This window comes from Rana temporaria, chromosome 13 (genome assembly GCF_905171775.1).
Source record: "Rana temporaria chromosome 13, aRanTem1.1, whole genome shotgun sequence".
NCBI lineage: Eukaryota > Metazoa > Chordata > Amphibia > Anura > Ranidae > Rana > Rana temporaria.
Genome location: NC_053501.1, coordinates 117,857,624 through 117,884,013, shown reverse-complemented (window position 1 = coordinate 117,884,013; position 26,390 = coordinate 117,857,624). Strand labels below are relative to the sequence as shown.

The following is a 26,390-nucleotide window of genomic DNA, read 5'->3' as shown; positions in this document are numbered from 1 at the left end:
ATCTGGAGGGCGGTGATGTCACTCCTGTATAATATATCTGGAGAGCGGTGATGTCACTCCTGTATAATATATCTTATATCTGGAGAGCGGTGATGTCACTCCCGTATAATATATCTTATATCTGGAGAGTGGTGATGTCACTCCTGTATAATATATCTTATATCTGGAGAGCGGTGATGTCACTCCTGTATAATATATCTTATATCTGGAGGGCGGTGATGTCACTCCTGTATAATATATCTTATATCTGGAGAGCGGTGATGTCACTCTGTATAATATATCTTATATCTGGAGGGCGGTGATGTCACTCCTGTATAATATATCTTATATCTGGAGAGCGGTGATGTCACTCCTGTAATATATATCTTATATCTGGAGAGCGGTGATGTCACTCCTGTATAATATATCTTATATCTGGAGGGCGGTGATGTCACTCCTGTATAATATATCTTATATCTGGAGGGCGGTGATGTCACTCCTATATAATATATCTTATATCTGGAGAGCGGTGATGTCACTCCTGTATAATATATCTTATATCTGGAGAGTGGTGATGTCACTCCTGTATAATATATCTTATATCTGGAGAGTGGTGATGTCACTCCTGTATAATATATCTTATATCTGGAGGGCGGTGATGTCACTCCTATATAATATATCTTATATCTGGAGGGCGGTGATGTCACTCCTGTATAATATATCTTATATCTGGAGGGCGGTGATGTCACTCCTGTATAATATATCTTATATCTGGAGAGTGGTGATGTCACTCCTGTATAATATATCTTATATCTGGAGAGCGGTGATGTCACTCCTGTATAATATATCTTATATCTGGAGAGCGGTGATGTCACTCCTGTATAATATATCTTATATCTGGAGGGCGGTGATGTCACTCTGTATAATATATCTTATATCTGGAGGGCGGTGATGTCACTCCTGTATAATATATCTTATATCTGGAGAGCGGTGATGTCACTCCTGTATAATATATCTTATATCTGGAGAGCGGTGATGTCACTCCTGTATAATATATCTTATATCTGGAGAGCGGTGATGTCACTCCTGTATAATATATCTTATATCTGGAGAGCGGTGATGTCACTCCTGTATAATATATCTTATATCTGGAGGGCGGTGATGTCACTCCTGTATAATATATCTTATATCTGGAGAGTGGTGATGTCACTCCTGTATAATATATCTTATATCTGGAGAGCGGTGATGTCACTCCCGTATAATATATCTTATATCTGGAGAGCGGTGATGTCACTCCTGTATAATATATCTTATATCTGGAGAGCGGTGATGTCACTCCTGTATATTATATCTGGAGGGCGGTGATGTCACTCCTGTATAATATATCTTATATGTGGAGGGCGGTGATGTCACTCCTGTATAATATATCTTATATCTGGAGAGTGGTGATGTCACTCCTGTATAATATATCTTATATCTGGAGGGCGGTGATGTCACTCCTGTATAATATATCTTATATCTGGAGGGCGGTGATGTCACTCCTGTATAATATATCTTATATCTGGAGAGTGGTGATGTCACTCCTGTATAATATATCTTATATCTGGAGGGCGGTGATGTCACTCCTGTATAATATATCTTATATCTGGAGGGCGGTGATGTCACTCCTGTATAATATATCTTATATCTGGAGGGTGGTGATGTCACTCCTGTATAATATATCTTATATCTGGAGAGTGGTGATGTCACTCCTGTATAATATATCTTATATCTGGAGGGCGGTGATGTCACTCCTGTATATTATATCTTATATCTGGAGGGCGGTGATGTCACTCCTGTATATTATATCTTATATCTGGAGAGTGGTGATGTCACTCCTGTATAATATATCTTATATCTGGAGAGCGGTGATGTCACTCCTGTATAATATATCTTATATCTGGAGAGCGGTGATGTCACTCCTGTATAATATATCTTATATCTGGAGAGCGGTGATGTCACTCCTGTATAATATATCTTATATCTGGAGAGCGGTGATGTCACTCCTGTATAATATATCTTATATCTGGAGAGCGGTGATGTCACTCCTGTATAATATATCTTATATCTGGAGAGTGGTGATGTCACTCCTGTATAATATATCTTATATCTGGAGAGCGGTGATGTCACTCTGTATAATATATCTTATATCTGGAGGGCGGTGATGTCACTCACGTATAATATATCTTATATCTGGAGAGCGGTGATGTCACTCCTGTATAATATATCTTATATCTGGAGAGCGGTGATGTCACTCCTGTATAATATATCTTATATCTGGAGGGCGGTGATGTCACTCCTGTATAATATATCTTATATCTGGAGGGTGGTGATGTCACTCCTGTATAATATATCTTATATCTGGAGGGTGGTGATGTCACTCCTGTATAATATATCTTATATCTGGAGGGCGGTGATGTCACTCTGTATAATATATCTTATATCTGGAGAGCGGTGATGTCACTCCTGTATAATATATCTTATATCTGGAGAGCGGTGATGTCACTCCTGTATAATATATCTTATATCTGGAGGGTGGTGATGTCACTCCGTATAATATATCTTATATCTGGAGGGCGGTGATGTCACTCCTGTATAATATATCTTATATCTGGAGAGTGGTGATGTCACTCCTGTATAATATATCATATCTGGAGGGCGGTGATGTCACTCCTGTATAATATATCTTATATCTGGAGGGTGGTGATGTCACTCCTGTATAATATATCTTATATCTGGAGGGCGGTGATGTCACTCCTGTATAATATATCTTATATCTGGAGGGCGGTGATGTCACTCCTGTATAATATATCTTATATCTGGAGGGCGGTGATGTCACTCCTGTATAATATATCTTATATCTGGAGGGCGGTGATGTCACTCCTGTATAATATATCTTATATCTGGAGAGCGGTGATGTCACTCCTGTATAATATATCTTATATCTGGAGAGCGGTGATGTCACTCTGTATAATATATCTTATATCTGGAGGGCGGTGATGTCACTCCTGTATAATATATCTTATATCTGGAGGGCGGTGATGTCACTCCTGTATAATATATCTTATATCTGGAGGGCGGTGATGTCACTCCTGTATAATATATCTTATATCTGGAGAGCAGTGATGTCACTCCTGTATATTATATCTTATATCTGGAGAGCGGTGATGTCACTCCTGTATAATATATCTTATATCTGGAGAGTGGTGATGTCACTCCTGTATAATATATCTTATATCTGGAGAGCGGTGATGTCACTCCTGTATAATATATCTTATATCTGGAGAGCGGTGATGTCACTCCTGTATAACATATCTTATATCTGGAGGGTGGTGATGTCACTCCTGTATATTATATCTTATATCTGGAGGGCGGTGATGTCACTCCTGTATAATATATCTTATATCTGGAGAGTGGTGATGTCACTCCTGTATAATATATCTTATATCTGGAGAGCGGTGATGTCACTCCTGTATAATATATCTTATATCTGGAGAGCGGTGATGTCACTCCTGTATAATATATCTTATATCTGGAGAGCGGTGATGTCACTCCTGTATAATATATCTTATATCTGGAGAGTGGTGATGTCACTCCTGTATAATATATCTTATATCTGGAGAGCGGTGATGTCACTCCTGTATAATATATCTTATATCTGGAGAGCGGTGATGTCACTCCTGTATATTATATCTGGAGGGCGGTGATGTCACTCCTGTATAATATATCTTATATCTGGAGAGCGGTGATGTCACTCCCGTATAATATATCTTATATCTGGTGGGCGGTGATGTCACTCCTGTATAATATATCTTATATCTGGAGGGCGGTGATGTCACTCCTGTATAATATATCTTATATCTGGAGAGCGGTGATGTCACTCCTGTATAATATATCTTATATCTGGAGAGCGGTGATGTCACTCCTGTATAATATATCTTATATCTGGAGAGTGGTGATGTCACTCCTGTATAATATATCTTATATCTGGAGGGCGGTGATGTCACTCCTGTATAATATATCTTATATCTGGAGGGCGGTGATGTCACTCCTGTATAATATATCTTATATCTGGAGAGCGGTGATGTCACTCCTGTATAATATATCTTATATCTGGAGGGCGGTGATGTCACTCCTGTATATTATATCTGGAGAGCGGTGATGTCACTCCTGTATAATATATCTTATATCTGGAGAGCGGTGATGTCACTCCTGTATAATATATCTTATATCTGGAGGGCGGTGATGTCACTCCTGTATAATATATCTTATATCTGGAGGGCGGTGATGTCACTCCTGTATAATATATCTTATATCTGGAGAGCGGTGATGTCACTCCTGTATAATATATCTTATATCTGGAGGGCGGTGATGTCACTCCTGTATAATATATCTTATATCTGGAGGGCGGTGATGTCACTCCTGTATAATATATCTTATATCTGGAGGGCGGTGATGTCACTCCTGTATATTATATCTTATATCTGGAGAGCGGTGATGTCACTCCTGTATAATATATCTTATATCTGGAGGGCGGTGATGTCACTCCTGTATAATATATCTTATATCTGGAGAGCGGTGATGTCACTCCTGTATAATATATCTTATATCTGGAGAGCGGTGATGTCACTCCTGTATAATATATCTTATATCTGGAGAGCGGTGATGTCACTCCTGTATAATATATCTTATATCTGGTGGGCGGTGATGTCACTCCTGTATAATATATCTTATATCTGGAGGGCGGTGATGTCACTCCTGTATAATATATCTTATATCTGGAGAGCGGTGATGTCACTCCTGTATAATATATCTTATATCTGGAGAGCGGTGATGTCACTCCTGTATAATATATCTTATATCTGGAGAGTGGTGATGTCACTCCTGTATAATATATCTTATATCTGGAGGGCGGTGATGTCACTCCTGTATAATATATCTTATATCTGGAGGGCGGTGATGTCACTCCTGTATAATATATCTTATATCTGGAGAGCGGTGATGTCACTCCTGTATAATATATCTTATATCTGGAGGGCGGTGATGTCACTCCTGTATATTATATCTGGAGAGCGGTGATGTCACTCCTGTATAATATATCTTATATCTGGAGAGCGGTGATGTCACTCCTGTATAATATATCTTATATCTGGAGGGCGGTGATGTCACTCCTGTATAATATATCTTATATCTGGAGGGCGGTGATGTCACTCCTGTATAATATATCTTATATCTGGAGAGCGGTGATGTCACTCCTGTATAATATATCTTATATCTGGAGGGCGGTGATGTCACTCCTGTATAATATATCTTATATCTGGAGGGCGGTGATGTCACTCCTGTATAATATATCTTATATCTGGAGGGCGGTGATGTCACTCCTGTATATTATATCTTATATCTGGAGAGCGGTGATGTCACTCCTGTATAATATATCTTATATCTGGAGGGCGGTGATGTCACTCCTGTATAATATATCTTATATCTGGAGAGCGGTGATGTCACTCCTGTATAATATATCTTATATCTGGAGAGCGGTGATGTCACTCCTGTATAATATATCTTATATCTGGAGAGCGGTGATGTCACTCCTGTATAATATATCTTATATCTGGAGAGCGGTGATGTCACTCCTGTATAATATATCTTATATCTGGAGGGCGGTGATGTCACTCCTGTATAATATATCTTATATCTGGAGGGTGGTGATGTCACTCCTGTATATTATATATCTTATATCTGGAGGGCGGTGATGTCACTCCTGTATAATATATCTTATATCTGGAGAGTGGTGATGTCACTCCTGTATAATATATCTTATATCTGGAGGGCGGTGATGTCACTCCTGTATAATATATCTTATATCTGGAGAGCGGTGATGTCACTCCTGTATAATATATCTTATATCTGGAGGGCGGTGATGTCACTCCTGTATAATATATCTTATATCTGGAGGGCGGTGATGTCACTCCTGTATAATATATCTTATATCTGGAGGGCGGTGATGTCACTCTGTATAATATATCTTATATCTGGAGGGCGGTGATGTCACTCCTGTATAATATATCTTATATCTGGAGAGCAGTGATGTCACTCCTGTATATTATATCTTATATCTGGAGAGCGGTGATGTCACTCCTGTATAATATATCTTATATCTGGAGGGCGGTGATGTCACTCTGTATAATATATCTTATATCTGGAGAGCGGTGATGTCACTCCTGTATAATATATCTTATATCTGGAGAGCAGTGATGTCACTCCTGTATATTATATCTTATATCTGGAGAGCGGTGATGTCACTCCTGTATAATATATCTTATATCTGGAGAGCGGTGATGTCACTCCCGTATAATATATCTTATATCTGGAGAGCGGTGATGTCACTCCTGTATAATATATCTTATATCTGGAGGGTGGTGATGTCACTCCTGTATATTATATCTTATATCTGGAGGGCGGTGATGTCACTCCTGTATAATATATCTTATATCTGGAGAGCGGTGATGTCACTCCTGTATAATATATCTTATATCTGGAGAGTGGTGATGTCACTCCTGTATAATATATCTTATATCTGGAGAGCGGTGATGTCACTCCTGTATAATATATCTTATATCTGGAGAGCGGTGATGTCACTCCTGTATATTATATCTGGAGGGCGGTGATGTCACTCCTGTATAATATATCTTATATCTGGAGGGCGGTGATGTCACTCCTGTATAATATATCTTATATCTGGAGGGCGGTGATGTCACTCCTGTATAATATATCTTATATCTGGAGGGCGGTGATGTCACTCCTGTATAATATATCTTATATCTGGAGGGCGGTGATGTCACTCCTGTATAATATATCTTATATCTGGAGAGCGGTGATGTCACTCCTGTATAATATATCTTATATCTGGAGGGCGGTGATGTCACTCCTGTATAATATATCTTATATCTGGAGAGCGGTGATGTCACTCCTGTATAATATATCTTATATCTGGAGGGCGGTGATGTCACTCCTGTATAATATATCTTATATCTGGAGGGCGGTGATGTCACTCCTGTATAATATATCTTATATCTGGAGAGTGGTGATGTCACTCCTGTATAATATATCTTATATCTGGAGAGCGGTGAGAGTATTCGCGGAATGTCTCGGTGATGAGAGGTTCAGGTCGATCACCTGAAACACGAGACTTCAGAACCCGCTCAGCCGGTTCCCCGTGATCGGCACATCACCTGGGAATTATAATTGCAGATCTTCTGAATGACAAACATTTCTCTGAGGGTTTGAAGATGAAAGCGGCAGATCTGACCTCATAATATAATATCACATAATAGAATATAATCCTCTCACTCCAGGAATGATGATAATAATAATAGGATTTCATATACACTCCTCTTCAGAAGATAAACTCACCGTATGAGAATACAATCCTGGGAAGGATCTCGGCGGGGGAACGGGGCACCAAGGTGACCAACAGCAGCGCCAGCCAATGAGGGAACGGCGCCCATGGTGGCATGATGAGGAGAGGCGGCAATCACCGATCACCAATCGCGGATCTTCCAACACTGCAACAACAAAACACCACAGAATGATACTAAGTATATACAATGTGTACAAATATAATAATCTGCAGAATATATCAGGAGGGGGGAGGACGCGATGTTCTGCAGATCTATTATTATTTTTGCTCTATTATTATATTTATTTCGGCAGTGGAAGGAAATCGCAGTGAATTTTATCGCTCGGGGGTTCCGGTTTTTCGGGGGGATTTCCTGTTTCCTCGATCAGATTTCTGGGAAAGTTCTGGAATTGCTCTCCGGGGTTTTCGGCTCATTACTCTGAATTGTTATTTTATTTTTCATGTTTGGTTGGTTTTTTTTTTCTGGTTGCGAAATGTTACAAAAAAAAATATTCCGCTCTTCTATGATGGATCGATCCTTGAAGTCCGGGGATTTCCATTGTCTACTATAGCTCCGCCCCCCCTCCCTCCCCCCAGAGTGTGATTATCCCATCAAACTGCAATAAGAGCTTGTGGGTGCCACCCAGTGGTAAGGTCTGGGAGGGATTTGATGGCCTGTGGGGTGTGGCTAACGGTCTGTGGGTGTGGCTAAACAAGTCTAGGCAGCAGTATGGCGGAGGGCAGCTCCCGTCTAGACATGTGCACTGCCGAAAAATTTGTTCATTTTCGTTTCCTAGCTTTTTTTTGGAAATTTTGAAAATTTCAGAATTTCCAAAATTTCGTTTTTTTTCATCTTTAAAATTTTCAAATTTTTAGAAATTTAGGGGTAGATTCACGTACCTTTAGGCGGGCGTAGCGTATCTCCTATACGCTACACCGCCGTAACTTTGAGAGGCGAGTACGGTATTTTCAAAGATTTTGCCGCCGAAGTTACGGCGGCGTAGCGCATTAGGGCCGGCGTAAGCCCGCCTAATTCAAATGTTGAAGCTGTGGGCGTGTTTTATGTATATTCACTGTGACGCCAACGTAAAAATGACGTTTCGATCGAACGGCGCATGCGCCGTCCGTGGGACGTATCCCAGTGCGCATGCTCCAAATGACGTCGGCAAATCGTCAATGCTTTCGACGTGAACGTAAATTACGGCCAGCCCCATTCACGGACGAGTTACGCAAACGACGTAAAATTTGTAAAAATTTGACGCGGTTACGACGTCCATACTTAACATTGGCTGCGCCATGTTTTTGGGGGTTTGTCTTTAAGCCTGAAAACCCCTTACGTAAACGGCGTATCTTTGAAATCAGGCTGGCAGCCGGGCGTGCAGTGGAAGGGAAGAGCGAGCCAATTTTGGTTGCAGGACCTGGGGGCAGTGTCTAGGGCGTTATGCAAAAAAATAAAAATAAACTGCAAGCTGAGAAGGGGGGTGGTCATGGCCTGGAGGGTTAAATAACTGCACGCAGGTGGCACTGACGGAAGCTGCACAGACACAGGAAGGACTTTTGGGTTGTTTGGAGGAAGCTGCGAATATAAAAGAGGTTCCTCCTGAAGCCCTAATTGCAGCAACCTTTCACCTTTGACACTACAAGCGTGAGAAGAAGAGCGAACCGCCGGGCCTCGCCGCGATCGCGCTCAGCACAAACGTCAGCAAAAGAATTATGGGGAAAATGCAATATTATATATATATATATATATATATATATATACACATACACACACATATCTCATACATGACAACCGTTCCGTATTTTCTCAGACAGCCCCTCATCCTGTCCCACCAGTGCTGTGTCCAGGACCGTGTCCCGGAATCACAGCATCACCCTAATTTGAGTTCCTGCACATGCTCAGTAATTTAAAAAGGAAAATTGATTGTGGGAAACCCTCAGGTGCAAGTGAGGAGAACACCCATATCAAGAGGCGGGGTCTGGGCAGGACCAAGCCATAAAGAAGGCATGTTGAGGGGCGGTGCCATGTATTTAGAGGCAGGGTCTAGGCAGGACCAACCCATAAAGAAGTCATGATGGGCGGTGCCATGTATTTAGAGGCAGGGTGTGTGTAGGACCAACCCATAAAGAAGTCATGATGGGCGGTGCCTCATTTAGAGGAAATGTCTATGCAGGCTCAATCCATAAAGAAGTCATGATGGGCGGTGCCTCATAGTTAAAGGCAAGGTCTACGAGGGACCAATCAATAAACTGCGTGCGCCCACCTGGAAAGTGGGCAGACCATGGGTGGGGTAAACAGTGTCTCAGGGTTATAATGATTTAGAGGCAGGGTCTGTGCAGGCCCAACCCATAAAGAAGGCACGATGGGTGGTGCCTCAAATTTAGGGGCAGGGTCTGTGCACGACCAACCCATAAAGGAGGCACGATGGGCAGTGCCACGTATTTAGAGGCGCGGTCTGTGGAGGACGAACCCATAAAGATGTCCTGATGGGCGTGCCTCATATTTAGAGGCAGGGTTTGTGCAGGACCAACCGATAAAGGCAGCATGGATGGGTGGTGCCTCATAGTTAAAAGGCAAGGTCTAGGAGGCACCAAGCCATAAACTGGATGTCCCCACCTGGAAAGTGGGCAGACCATGGGTGGGGTCAACAGTGTCCCAGGATCATAGTGATTTAAAAGGCACGGTCTGTGCAGGACCAACCCATGAAGAAGACATGATTGCTGGTGCCACGTATTTAGAGGCACGGTCTGCGCAGGTCCAACCCATAAAAAGTGGCATGGATGGGTGGTGCCTCGTAGTTAAAAAGGCAAGGTCTAGGAGGGACCAATCCATAAACTGGGCGTGACTTGAGTGCGCCCACCCAGGAAAGTGGGCAGACCATGGGTGGGGTCAACAGTGTCCCAGGATCATAATGATGGTCAAGTACAAAGTCTAAACACGAAAAGGCCTTTAAATATTCATTTGGGCGGAAATGCAGAGAATCTGCGATTGTATAGAAGAAAGGGAAGGGGAGAAGATTCGAGAAGTTCATTCGGTGGTGAAATGTCTACTTATAGGAGGAAGTAAACATCTTCTGCTCTTATCTGATACTTTGTAACCTTCAGAATGTTCATTTTGGCACAGACTGTCGTCTGCCACCCGCGTGTCGTAATTCTGTTTTCGAAAAGTCATTCTCTTCCTTGAACCGGTTCCCCTTTCTCAGCCGGAATGTTCTCCATAGACCAATCAATGTAACCGATATCCCCCCCCCCCCCCCCGGTTACAGAAAGGAAGTTCTCTTAGAATATACCAAAAACACCGAAATTAGATGAAACATAAACCAGAAAGCAGAACTCGAGTGTTGGACCATCAAAGGCCATAGTTCTCATATTTCTTGTAATAGATCTCTAAAAACCAAACCATGGCATTGGAAAGGGAGGAAGAGAATACTCCAAGGTGGGCAGCTACACTCTATGGTGGGCAAGAGCTACAACAGAGCCAGCTACACTCTATGGTGGGCAACTACACTCTATGGTGGGCAAGTGCTACAACAGAGCCAGCAACACTCTATGGTGGGCAAGAGCTACAACAGAGCCAGCTACACTCTATGGTGGGCAAGAGCTACAACAGAGCCAGCTACACTCTATGGTGGGCAACTACACTCTATGGTGGGCAAGAGCTACAACAGAGCCAGCTACACTCTATGGAGGGCAACTACACTCTATGGTGGGCAAGAGCTACAACAGAGCCAGCTACACTCTATGGTGGGCAACTACACTCTATGGTGGGCAAGAGCTACAACAGAGACAGCTAAACTCTATGGTGGGCGAGAGCTACAACAGAGCCAGCAACACTCTATGGTGGGCAAGAGCTACAACAGAGCCAGCTACACTCTATGGCGGGCTAGAGCTACAACAGAGCCAGCTACACTCTATGGTGGGCAAGAGCTACAACAGAGCCAGCTACACTCTATGGTGGGCAACTACACTCTATGGTGGGCAAGAGCTACAACAGAGCCAGCTACACTCTATGGTGGGCAAGAGCTACAACAGAGCCAGCTACACTCTATGGTGGGTAACTACACTCTATGGTGGGCAAGAGCTACAACAGAGCCAGCTAAACTCTATGGTGGGCAACTACACTCTATGGTGGGCAAGAGCTACAACAGAGCCAGCTACACTCTATGGTGGGCTAGAGCTACAACAGAGCCAGCAACACTCTATGGTGGGCAACTACACTCTATGGTGGGCAAGAGCTACAACCAAGCCAGCAAAACTCTATGGTGGGCAAGAGCTACAACAGAGCCAGCAACACTCTATGGTGGGCAAGAGCTACAACAGAGCCAGCAACACTCTATGATGGGCAAGAGCTACAACAGAGCCAGCTAAACTCTATGGTGGACAACTACACTCTATGGTGGGCAAGAGCTACAACAGAGCCAGCTACACTTTATGGTGGGCGAGAGCTACAACAGAGCCAGCTACACTCTATGGTGGGCGAGAGCTACAACAGAGCCAGCTACACTTTATGGTGGGCAAGAGCTACAACAGAGCCAGCTACACTCTATGGTGGGCGAGAGCTACAACAGAGCCAGCTAAACTCTATGGTGGGCAAGAGCTATAACAGGGCCAATTGTTGCCACCTGGAGTCTATAGAAATGGACAGTAAGGGGGCATTGAAGTGGTTGCCCCACCAACCGTTAAGGCAGATGAACCATGAGGAGGAACACTGAGGGTTTTTGGCAGTTTGACCACCAAGGATCAAGGCAGATGAAGAGGAACATTGAGGGTCAATAAAGTTAAACCACTCAGGGCTGGGGCAGTTGAACCACTGGGGACCAATACAGATGAACCATAAAAGGTGGAACTCTTCGGGTTGGAGCATTTGGAACACCTAAGATCCACACAGATGGACGGGAAGGAGAAACCCTGAGGGTTAATCAGGTTTCACCACCCAGAGTCAACACAGAAGGATCATAAAGAGGACCACTGAAGATTAGGACAGTTGAACCGCCGAAGGTTGCGGCAAATGGACTTTAAGGGGAACCAGAGAGGTGGTTGCACCACCAAGGGTCGAGGCAGATGATCCATAAGGAAGACCACTGAGATACAGGGGTTGGACCGCAGCACATCTTGAGACTCTGGATCCCAGCACATGGGGCCCGGAATGAACCCAAGAACTTTCTATGGAAACATCTCTAATATATGTTACATCACTTTGGTCACTCGAATTTCCTCGTTTTCGGAGATTCGTAGAGCCCAGGGCAGTGACTCAGCTCGTGGGAAATGCGGATCGATGGCTGCTTGTGGGTCGATTAGCGAAGTAATCCCTTGTTGTGTTGTTTTAGGACGGCACGCACGGCGGACGAGGTGGGGGTGAGGAGGAGGACAGGTGGTAGGTGTCGGGTTACCAGCTGGAATCATCTCAGGTCTTTTCTATACAATGCCGCTTCTGGAGCGTTGCCAATTTCTTTTCATAGGCGGCAGCGGCCCCAACTCTCCGGCATCCACCAAAAACACCGAAACATCAACGTTTTGAGTGGAATGACCCTTTAAAATAACGTCCGTTTGCTGCAGTTACAGCCGACTGATTGTTTACTAAACGTTCTGCGCCGTTCCGGCAAATTCCGAGCCGCCGCCGAGGAAACGAGGCGCTGTGGAATAATATATTCACCGGTAGAGAGTCTCCGCGGACCCTTAACCCGGATTAATGAGAGAAGAGCCGCTGATGGAGGAGCCCCCCCATCGAGTCACGGTCTCTGAACATTAACCGGTCATCTCCGCTCAACTGTCCCCACCAACTGTGTACAATAATTACCCCACATGCCCAATGATGACCCCACACATCCAACCATGCCCAATGATGACCCCACACAACCAACCATGCCCAATGATGACCCCACACATCCAACCATGCCTAATGATGACCCCACACAACCAACCATGCCCAATGATGACCCAACACATCCAACCATGCCCAATGATGACCCCACACATCCAACCATGCCCAATGATGACCCAACACATCCAACCGTACCCAATGATGACCCCACACATCCAACCATGCCCAATGATGACCCCACACAACCAACCATGCCCAATGATGACCCCACACAACCAACCATGCCCAATGATGATCCCACACATCCGACCATGCCCAATGATGACCCCACACATCCAACCGTACCCAATGATGACCCCACACATCCAACCGTACCCAATGATGACCCCACACATCCAACCATGCCCAATGATGACCCCACACATCCAACCATGCCCAATGATGACCCCACACATCCAACCATGCCCAATGATGACCCCACACAACCAACCATGCCCAATGATGACCCCACACATCCAACCATGCCCAATGATGACCCCACACATCCAACCATGCCCAATGATGACCCCACACATCCAACCATGCCCAATGATGACCCAACACATCCAACCGTACCCAATAATGACCCCACACAACCAACCATGCCCAATGATGACCCAACACATCCAACCATGCCTAATGATGACCCCACACATCCAACCATGCCTAATGATGACCCCACACATCCAACCATGCCCAATGATGACCCCACACATCCAACCATGCCCAATGATGACCCAACACATCCAACCGTACCCAATGATGACCCCACACATCCAACCGTACCCAATGATGACCCCACACATCCAACCATGCCCAATGATGACCCCACACATCCAACCATGCCTAATGATGACCCCACACATCCAACCATGCCTAATGATGACCCCACACATCCAACCATGCCCAATGATGACCCCACACATCCAACCATGCCCAATGATGACCCAACACATCCAACCGTACCCAATGATGACCCCACACATCCAACCGTACCCAATGATGACCCCACACATCCAACCATGCCCAATGATGACCCCACACAACCAACCATGCCCAATGATGACCCCACACATCCAACCATGCCCAATGATGACCCAACACATCCAACCGTACCCAATGATGACCCCACACATCCAACCGTACCCAATGATGACCCCACACATCCAACCATGCCCAATGATGACCCCACACAACCAACCATGCCCAATGATGACCCCACACAACCAACCATGCCCAATGATGACTCAACACATCCAACCATGCCCAATGATGACCCCAAACATCCAACCATGCCCAATGATGACCCCACACAACCAACCATGCCCAATGATGACCCCACACATCCGACCATGCCCAATGATGACCCCACACATCCAACCGTACCCAATGATGACCCCACACATCCTCCCGTACTCAATGATGACCCTACACATCCAACCATGCCCAATGATGACCCCACACAACCAACCATGCCCAATGATGACCCCACACAACCAACCATGCCCAATGATGACCCCACACATCCAACCATGCCCAATGATGACCCCACACATCCAACCATGCCCAATGATGACCCCACACATCCAACCATGCCCAATGATGACCCCACACATCCAACCATGCCCAATGATGACCCCACACATCCAACCATGCCCAATGATGACCCCACACAACCAATCCAATTATTACCCCGCACATCCAACTGCATCTAATAATTTTGCTGCTCATCCGACACATCCAATAATTACCCCACATATTCAACCACATTCAATAATTACCCCACACATCTAACCATGCCAAACTGCCTCATGCACCCAACCACATCCAATAATTGTTTTTTACTACATCAAGAACTTCTGGAAGTCGATTGGTTACTATGCAGAGCTTCACCAGATATTGCCCCCCCCCCCCCCCAGCGTAAATCTGATTACTCACGGATGGGCGTAGCGCAGGTTAGCAGACCCGGCCCCAGTCTCTCCTCTATTCACAGCAACGTTCCGCTTCACAGAGAATGTCAACATTTACCATTCAAATCATGTAAATGGAGCAGCAGGTGGAGGACAACCAGAGACGGATGTGTCATAATCCCCACCCCCGACATCCTCCACAGATACCGAGATCTACACCTGACATACAGGACAAGAGAAGTGGTACTGTGCAGAGCCCATACATACAGAATAAGAACAGAAATACCGAGAATTACACCCGACATACAGGACAAGAGAAGTGGTACTGTGCAGAGCCCATACATACAGAATAAGAACAGAAATACCGAGAATTACACCCGACATACAGGACAAGAGAAGTGGTACTGTGCAGAGCCCATACATACAGAATAAGAACAGATACCGAGAATTACACCCGACATACAGGACAAGAGAAGTGGTACTGTGCAGAGCCCATACATACAGAATAAGAGGAGATACCGAGAATTACACCCGACATACAGGACAAGAGAAGTAGTACTGTGCAGAGTCCATACATACAGAATAAGAGGAGATACCGAGAATTACACCCGACATACAGGACAGGAGAAGTGGTACTGTGCAGAGTCCATACATACAGAATAAGAGGAGATACCGAGAATTACACCCGACTTACAGGACAGGAGAAGTAGTACTGTGCAGAGTCCATACATACAGAATAAGAGGAGATACCGAGAATTACACCCGACATACAGGACAGGAGAAGTAGTACTGTGCAGAGCCCATACATACAGAATAAGAGGAGATACCGAGAATTACACCCGACATACAGGACAGGAGAAGTAGTACTGTGCAGAGTCCATACACACAGAATAAGAGGAGATACCGAGAATTACACCCGACATACAGGACAGGAGAAGAAGTACTGTGCAGAGTCCATACATGCAGAATAAGGACAGATACCGAGAATTACACCCGACATACAGGACAAGAGAAGTAGTACTGTGCAGAGTCCATACATACAGAGCAAGAAGAGATACCGAGAATTACACCCGACATACAGGACAGGAGAAGAAGTACTGTGCAGAGTCCATACATACAGAATAAGAACAGATACCGACCCCCAACCCCAACAACTGTGAATGGAGAAGCAGCAGACTGATGATCTCATCTCTCCGACCACTCTGCTCTCTTCTCCTATCAGCGTGTTCAGATTGGCTCCTTGTGCCGCTTCTCCCCCCCTCCAGTCTGAGCTCTGCTGTACAGGGAATTGCATATAAAAAATACAAATGTAACAATGAAGACAGAGCTGCGTTGTTTGTGTTTTGTCCTCCTGATGGGTCATAAACATCACCTGTCAGCTGCCATCGGTGCCTTTTACACAAATTCACCCTCCCCCTCCCCATATAAACACAGCAGCCCCTCCCCCAGCGCCATCACATGTGATCCGGGTTCAGGACATTTCAGGTTTATAAACGAGTCGGACAAATAAGACAACATTACAAGAGTCACATGAGCTGTGACCGGGGGAGGGGGGGGGTCATTATAGATATTCATACTTCACATTCTGCCGTTTATATAAACATCGCTCATCGGACATTCCTCGCCTCATTTTCCCCGATTTCCACCCAATAAAATAATCTCAGTATAAATACAGCTGTTCTGTGAAGCCCTCAGAGGTTTGTTAGAGAACCTTAGTGAACAAACAGCATCATGAAGGCCGAGGAACACACCAGACAGGTCAGGGATAAAGTTGTGGAGAAGTATAAAGCAGGGTTAGGGTATAAAAAAATCTCTGAAGCTTTGAAGATCTCACTGAGCTTCTGTTCAATCCATCATCGGAAAATGGAAAGAGTATGGCACAACCGCAAACCTACCAAGACATGGCCGTCCACCTAAACTGACCGGGCCGGGCAAGGGGAGCATTCACCAGAGAAGCAGCCAAGAGGTCCATGGTAACTCTGGAGGAGCTGCACAGCTCAGGGGGAGAATCTGTCCACAGGACAACTATTAGTGGTCTCTCCACAAATCTGCCCTTTATGGAAGAGTGACAAGCAGAAAGACATTGGAGGAAGAAAGACATAAGAAGTCCTGTTTGCAGTTTGTGAGAAGCCATGTGGGGGAGGGGACACAGCAAACATGTGGGGGAGGGGGACACAGCAAACATGTGGGGGAGGGGACACAGCAAACATGTGGGGGAGGGGGGACACAGCAAACATGTGGGGGGGGGACACAGCAAACATGTGGGGGGGGGACATAGCAAATATTTGAGGGAGGGGCTCTGGTCACATGACACCAAAATTCTACTGTGTGTGGAGGAAAACTAACACTGCACATCACCCTGAACACTCCATCCCCACTGTGAAAGATGGTGGTGGCAGCATCATGTGGTGGGGATGCTTTTTTTCAGCAGGGACAGGGAAGCTGGTCAGAGTTGATGGGAAGATATATATAGAGAGGCATGAATACTTTCCCTAGACACTGTATATAGAGGGGTATGAATATTTTCCCCAGACACTGTATATAGAGGGGTATGAATACTTTTTCCAGGCACTGTATATAGAGGGATATGAATACGTTTCCCAGACACTGTATATAGAGGGATAGGAATACTTTCCCCAGACACTGTATATAGAGGGGTATAAATACTTTTTCCAGACACTGTATATAGAGGGGTGTGAAAACTTTCCCCAGACACTGTATATGGAGGGGTATGAATACTTTTTCCAGGCACTGTATATAGAGGGGTATGAATACTTTTCCCAGACACTGTATATAGAGGGGGTATGAATACTTTCCCCAGACACTGTATATAGAGGGGTATGAATACTTTCCCCAGACACTGTATATAGAGGGGGTATGAATACTTTCCCCAGACACTGTATATAGAGGGGGTATGAATACTTTTTCCAGGCTCTGTAAACATCCTCAATACTAATATTCATAAAGTGGATCCCATCCCCCACACTATTATAAACAAAGGAGCGGCGCTGTGAATTATTCATCATGGTGGTTATGTGGAGGTGTGGAGGAGGAGGAGCCTCTGCCCCCCAGCCCCTCCCCCCCGCTCCGGTTGTCACCTCCCCCCACGGGTGAGAAGTGTGACATTCGTCGGGGACGGGAAGTGGAGATTTCCTGCGAGTTACAGCAAGACGACGCGTTCCGCAGATCCACATATCGGAGCCCCGGGGCCGCCGCGCGCTCGCGGGTCCCTCCGGCCAACAAAGAGGAGTCCCTGCAGGAGGAGGCGGCGACCCCAAACCGAAGATCCTCCGCCGGGGTCACGCGTGTTCTACAATCCCATGTAATCAACCGTCACAACACGGAACACGCAACCCTCATCAGAGGACAATGAGACTACAGATCCCCCCCCACCCAGAATCATTCCAGAAATGTTACAGATCGGGGGAGGGAGCGACGTTCTGCAGAGGGGTCAGCGATGGGACAATCTGCAGAATATACAGCGCCTGGAAAAAGTATTCACACCCCTCTATAGACAGTGTCTCGAAAAAGTATTCATACCCCTCGGAATTCCCCACATCTTCTCATGTTACAACCAAAAAACGTAAATGTATTTTATTGGGATTTTATGTGAGAGACACAAAGTGTCACATAATTGTGAAGTGGAAGGAAAATGATACAAATAAATCTGTGAAAAGTGTGGGGGGAGGGGGAGGGGCATTTGTATGGCGCCCCCCAGAGTCACTCCCCTTTCTCTACAAGTCTTTTTGGGGGTGTCTCTACCAGCTTTGCACATCTAGAGAGGGACATTTCTGCCCATTCTTCTTCTTTGTAAAATATCTCTGTCTCTGTCAGATTGGATGGAGAGCGTCTGTGATCAGCAATTTTCAGGTCTTGCCACAGATTTTCAATGGGATTTAGGTCTGGACTGTGACTGGGCCATTCTAACACATGAATATACTTTGATCTAAACCATTCCATTGTAGCTCTGGCTGTACTTTAGGGTCGTTGTCCTGCTGAAAGGGGAACCCCCCCCCCCCCGGTCTCAAGTCTTTTGCAGGTTTTCTTCTAAGATTGTCCCGTAATTGTCTCCATCCATCTTCCCATCAACTCTGACCAGCTTCCCTGTCCTTGCTGAAGAAAAGCATCCCCACCACATGATTCTGCCACCACCACCATGTTTCACAGTTGGGATGGTGTGTTCAGGGTGATGTACAGTGTTAGTTTTCCTCCACACACAGTAAAATGTTGGTGTCATGTGACCAGAGCACCTTCTTCCACATGTTTGCTGTGTCCCCTCCCCCACATGTTTGCTGTGTCCCCTCCCCCACATGTTTGCTGTGTCCCCTCCCCCACATGGCTTCTCACAAACTGCAAACAGGACTTCTTATGTCTTTCTTTCTCCAATGTCTTTCTTCTTGTCACTCTTCCATAAAGGGAAGATTTGTGGAGAGACCACTAATAGTTGTCCTGTGGACAGATTCTCCCCCTGAGCTGTGCAGCTCCTCCAGAGAGTTACCATGGGCCTCTTGGCTGCTCCTCTGATGAATGCTCTCCTTGCCCGGCCCGGTCAGTTTAGGTGGACGGCCATGTCTTGGTAGGTTTGCAGTTGCGCCATACTCTTTCCATTTTCCGATGATGGATTGAACAGAAGCTCCGTGAGATCTTCAAAGCTTGGGAGATTTTTTTATAACCCAACCCTGCTTTATACTTCTCCACAACTTTATCCCTGACCTGTCTGGTGTGTTCCTCGGCCTTCATGATGCTGTTTGTTCACTAAGGTTCTCTAACAAACCTCTGAGGGCTTCACAGAACAGGTGGACTCTATTTACTAATTAGGTGACTTCTGAAGACAATTGGTTCCTCTAGATTTTAGTTATCAGAGTAAAGGGGGCTCCATACAAATGCCCCTCCCCCCACACACTTTTCACAGATTTATTTGTATCATTTTCCTTCCACTTCACAATTATGTGACACATGGTGTCTCTCACATAAAATCCCGATAAAATACATTTACATTTTTGGGTGTAACATGTGGGGAATTTCAAGGGGTATGAATACTTTTTCAAGGCACTGTATATCAATATAGACCTGTCAGGAGGGGGGAGGGGAGGGTGCGATGTTCTGCGGGGGAATGGCAGTTGGGATCACATAGAAGAAATGACAGTCGGACGATACAATGCGTTTGTTGTTTCCATCGGACATGAAGGAGGAAGCTCCGCCCCCTGATCTGGCATCGCTCTCCGTGTTTCACAATCCTCATAGAACGGGTCCTAGAGGCACGCCGCGGTGCCCGCCGCCTATTGCAGGGACCGGTGTGAGAAGTGGAAACACGGCGGGGGACATTGGCTTTTCTTATACAAAGTCCCCCAAGGACATTTTTCAATAATTTCTTTACGGACACAAATGTCCCGTGCCAGCGCTTCGTGTGAACCCCGAATGAGAAACCTTCAAACAAACCGGAACCCCCCCCCTCATTAATACGGCCATCACACACAATGCAGAAGAGTGGCAAAAGGTGACTGAAGAACCGACCAACCGCAGACACCCAACCGTCTACTGACCACCGAGAGCATCATCACCCAGAACAATGACACCCTGACACTTGGGGGTCCCAGAACAATGACACCCTGACACTTGGGGGATCCAGAACAATGACACCCTGACACTTGGGGGTCCCAGAACAATGACACCCTGACACTTGGGGGTCCCAGAACAATGACACCCTGACACTTGGGGGTCCCAGAACAATGACACCCTGACACTTGGGGGATCCAGAACAATGACACCCTGACACTTGGGGGTCCCAGAACAATGACACCCTGACACTTGGGGGTCCCAGAACAATGACACCCTGACACTTGGGGGATCCAGAACAATGACACCCTGACACTTGGGGGTCCCAGAACAATGACACCCTGACACTTGGGGGATCCAGAACAATGACACCCTGACACTTGGGGGTCCCAGAACAATGACACCCTGACACTTGGGGGTCCCAGAACAATGACACCCTGACACTTGGGGGTCCCAGAACAATGACACCCTGACACTTGGGGGATCCAGAACAATGACACCCTGACACTTGGGGGTCCCAGAACAATGACACCCTGACACTTGGGGGATCCAGAACAATGACACCCTGACACTTGGGGGTGCAGAACAACGACACCCTGACACTTGGGGGTCCCAGAACAACGACACCCTGACACTTGGGGGTCCAGAACAATGACACCCTGACACTTGGGGGTCCCAGAACAATGACACCCTGACACTTGGGGATCCAGAACAATGACACCCTGACACTTGGGGGTCCAGAACAATGACACCCTAACACTTGGGGGTCCAGAACAATGACACCCTGACACTTGGGGGTCCCAGAACAATGACACCCTGACACTTGGGGTTCCCAGAACAATGACACCCTGACACTTGGGGGTCCCAGAACAATGACACCCTGACACTTGGGGGTCCCAGAACAATGACACCCTGACACTTGGGGGTGCAGAACAATGACACCCTGACACTTGGGGGTCCAGAACAATGACACCCTGACACTTGGGGACCCAGAACAATGACACCCTGACACTTGGGGGTCCAGAACAATGACACCCTGACACTTGGGGGTCCCAGAACAATGACACCCTGACACTTGGGGGTCCCAGAACAATGACACCCTGACACTTGGGGGTCCCAGAACAATGACACCCTGACACTTGGGGGTCCCAGAACAATGACACCCTGACACTTGGGGGTCCCAGAACAATGACACCCTGACACTTGGGGGTCCCAGAACAATGACACCCTGACACTTGGGGGTCCAGAACAATGACACACTGACACTTGGGGTCCCAGAACAATGACACACTGACACTTGGGGTCCCAGAACAATGACACACTGACACTTGGGGGTCCCAGAACAATGACACCCTGACACTTGGGGATCCAGAACAATGACACCCTGACACTTGGGTCCCCCAGAACAATGACACCCTGACACTTGGGGGTCCCAGAACAATGTCACCCTGACACTTGGGGGTCCCAGAACAACGACACCCTGACACTTGGGGGTCCAGAACAATGACACCCTGACACTTGGGGGTCCAGAACAATGACACCCTGACACTTGGGGGTCCCAGAACAATGACACCCTGACACTTGGGGGTGCAGAACAATGACACCCTGACACTTGGGGGTGCAGAACAATGACACCCTGACACTTGGGGGTGCAGAACAATGACACCCTGACACTTGGGGGTGCAGAACAATGACACCCTGACACTTGGGGGTGCAGAACAATGACACCCTGACACTTGGGGGTCCCAGAACAATGACACCCTGACACTTGGGGGCCCCAGAACAATGACACACTGACACTTGGGGGCCCCAGAACAATGACACCCTGACACTTGGGTATCCAGAACAATGACACCCTGACACTTGGGTATCCAGAACAATGACACCCTGACACTTGGGGGTGCAGAACAATGACACCCTGACACTTGGGGGCCCCAGAACTATGACACCCTGACACTTGGGGGTGCAGAACTATGACACCCTGACACTTGGGGGTGCAGAACAACCTTAGAAGTTCCTGGTGTCACTCACCGGTGTCTGGTCGCAGGTTCAGGACCCCCCGTGCGGCGGCGTTGTTGCTGCGCTGGGTTGTTGTCACTCTTTGTGACTCGGAGGAATGAGGAAGACTTGTTCACAATCCTCCTCAACAAGTTCTAACAGTTCAGCCCCTGAAGCACTGCCTGCCACTTCTTAAAGGGACAGTACACCAAAAACCCCACGCTGCACCACAGCACTGCCCAGCAGCCCACACCGAGAGGATTAGTTCCTCCAGAACCCGACTGCCTGTAAATGTAGATGATGGGGGTTCTGGTACTTGTAGTCCACCGGGCACGAGAACCCCCATTGTTATGTTTCTCACGCTGCAACGAATAAATCCCCAACATCGTTTTTACCGTATCGCTGAAAAGCCTTCCAACACACAACGGAACCCGACAACAGCAAATCCTTATTTCTTTTAGGGGGATTTTAGGTTTCTTTCTCGTTTTATGAGCCGTCGGATCTGGCAGATGTCGGGGCCAGGCGGACATTTTTGTAATATTTTGCCGTTTCTAAACAGATGGTCACATTTTGCAACAATTCTAATAAAAACATCCTGAAAATTATTTCATAAAAAAAGGAGCAACAAAAAGATCAAACAACGTCAACAAAAAGAACAAAGAGAACAACAAAGAGAACAACAACAACAACCTCTACTCAACCAGATATGGATTCGGGAAGGAGATACTTTGTTTCTTTTTATCTCTGATGTTCAGTTTGGAGTTCCTATTGATTTGGATCTCTTCCCTCAATCCTCCCTGACACTTGGGGGTGCAGAACAATGACACCCTGACACTTGGGGGGTGCAGAACAATGACACCCTGACACTTGGGGGTGCAGAACAATGACACCCTGACACTTGGGGGTGCAGAACAATGACACCCTGACACTTGGGGCCCCAGAACAATGACACCCTGACACTTGGGGTCCCAGAACAATGACACCCTGACACTTGGGGGTCCAGAACAATGACACCCTGACACTTGGGGGTCCCAGAACAATGACACACTGACACTTGGGGGCCCCAGAACAATGACACCCTGACACTTGGGGGTCCAGAACAATGACACAACGACACTTGGGGATCCAGAACAATGACACCCTGACACTTGGGGGTCCAGAACAATGACACAACGACACTTGGGGGTCCCAGAACAATGACACCCTGACACTTGGGGCCCCAGAACACTGACACCCTGACACTTGGGGGTCCAGAACAATGACACCCTGACACTTGGGGGGTCCAGAACAATGACACCCTGACCCTTGGGGGGTCCAGAACAATGACACCCTGACACTTGGGGTCCCAGAACAATGACACCCCGACACTTGGGGGCCCAGAACAATGACACACTGACACTTGGGGGATCCAGAACAATGACACCCTGACACTTGGGGGCCCAGAACAATGACACCCTGACACTTGGGGGATCCAGAACAATGACACCCTGACACTTGGGGGTCCCAGAACAATGACACCCTGACACTTGGGGGACCAGAACAATGACACACTGACACTTGGGGGATCCAGAACAATGACACCCTGACACTTGGGGGCCCAGAACAATGACACCCTGACACTTGGGGGATCCAGAACAATGACACACTGATACTTGGGGGTCCAGAACAATGACACCCTGACACATGGGGGATCCAGAACAATGACACCCTGACACTTGGGGGATCCAGAACAATGACACCCTGACACTTGGGGGTCCCAGAACAATGACACCCTGACACTTGGGGGTCCCAGAACAATGACACCCTGACACTTGGGGGTCCCAGAACAATGACACCCTGACACTTGGGGGTCCCAGAACAATGACACCCTGACACTTGGGGGTCCCAGAACAAAGACATTTGAAGATGCAGAACAATGACACCCTGACACTTGGGGGGGGGGGGGGGCAATCGGACCCTTGGGTGACAGATTACTAAATTTCCCGTAATTACTTTGTGTTTGCAATTCCCGGTGGCTCAAAAGTGGTTGCAAATTGCCACATGTGACCAGCTGGCTTGACACACTTCCCGCACACACACGGCAACATTGCTGCTTTCAACCACAAACAAGATCCTCGTTTTCACACCTGGGCGGCGATCGATCGTAAAAATGCTTTTTCGTAACGCGTCAGAGGTGGTTTCCATACATTTCCAGGTCGTTGGGGGTCACTGTAATCCAGGGAGGGGATTGTGGTTGAAAGCCACCCGATTGTCCTGTGTGGGGCCGACCCTCGAATCCCCGAACAGATACAATGTGCGACCTTGGGACGTATTTCTTGCGACTTTTTAGTTAAGGCAACCTTCGAAAAATCCCACGTGCGGTTGTAGGAACGGACTTTCAAGTTTCTCGCGAAGTGCGTTTTCTGTATCTCCCACGACCAGATATCGCGCGTATTTTGTCAACAGAACGTTGAAGAATCGGTTTGGTGAGTTAGTCCTCAGATCACCTAAAACACTCGATATTGGAGAGACGACGACGACAAAAGTGTCCTTACCTGTACCAGGCTGGTCGAGGATTGGCTCAGCTCCACAACGTGTGGGGGCGACTCTACGCCGCGTCCCCCTGACTCATGACCCACACACGTCTGACACACAGGAAGAGATCCAGCAGGTCCGAGAGTGAAACCAATCAGCTCCAGGAATGCCTCGCCCTGCTGTGCAGGTAAACCAGAGACATCAAACAAGGGAGGACACACCCACCAGCCCCGCCCCGCCCCCTTTAAACATTCCAACTCCAATCGATTGCATGCCATGACCTCACTGCCTCAGGCCCCTCCCAGGAGAGTCCGAACGATGACAAACAGCACACCCGATGACGACAGAAAAAAACGCCACGCCAACGAGCAAAGAGACGCACCGGAACTCCCAATCCGTCTCTACATGGGGGACCTTTCTTCAAAAAAAGAGCAACATTTATAGAAGAAAAAAAAAGAGACAAGCGTCTCAAAAAAATTTAAAAAATTAAAGTTTACCGCCGACGCGTCAATTACATTTTTTCTAAATTCGATCCAAAGATTTAATCGTATTCGTGAGAAGTTACTCTTTACGTGGCCACTTTGCTTTTATTATTATTATTAATAAAACAATATATCATGAAAATACAAGTAATAATAATAATAACAATAATAAAATATAATATATAATACAATTACTACTATAATTAATACAAATTAAATAATACAAATAATTAAATAAAAAATACTACTAATGATAATAAAAAATACTAACAATAATAATAAATAATATTATTATTATTATTATTATTATTAATAATATTATTATAAAACAATATAAATAGTAATGATAATAAATTATATTAACCCAAATCCTAACCTCTAACCCTACTATTAACCCCTAACCCAAATAGTAACCTGTAATCCTAACCACTAACCCTAATATCGACCCCTAGCTCAAACATTAACCCCTAAACCTAATACCCAACATGAACTTCTAACTCTAATCCTAACCCCTAATCTTAACCCCTAACAATAACTCCTAACTCTAATCCTAACCCCTAGCCCTAAAATTGACACCTAACCCCAACATTGACCCCTAATCCTAACCCCAACCCTAATATTAACCCATAATCATAACATTAAACCCTATTCCT

At 46.3% G+C, this 26,390-nt stretch overlaps 1 protein-coding gene across 6 annotated transcripts in view; it reads right to left on the bottom strand.

The window, feature by feature from the left end:
* SEMA4A (semaphorin 4A) overlaps nucleotides 1-26,390 on the bottom strand; it is a 106,451-nt gene that overhangs the window by 33,808 nt on the left and 46,253 nt on the right. For 4 of the 6 annotated variants that reach the window (XM_040332959.1, XM_040332964.1, XM_040332958.1 and 1 more), the window contains one exon: nucleotides 7,432-7,583. In XM_040332959.1, the coding sequence (XP_040188893.1) occupies nucleotides 7,432-7,534 (103 nt within the window). In that variant the 5' untranslated portion in view covers nucleotides 7,535-7,583. Of the gene's footprint in view, nucleotides 1-7,431; nucleotides 7,584-22,774; nucleotides 22,873-25,275; nucleotides 25,428-26,390 lie in introns of those variants that run through there. The other 2 variants (XM_040332961.1, XM_040332960.1) reach the window with 2 other exon arrangements.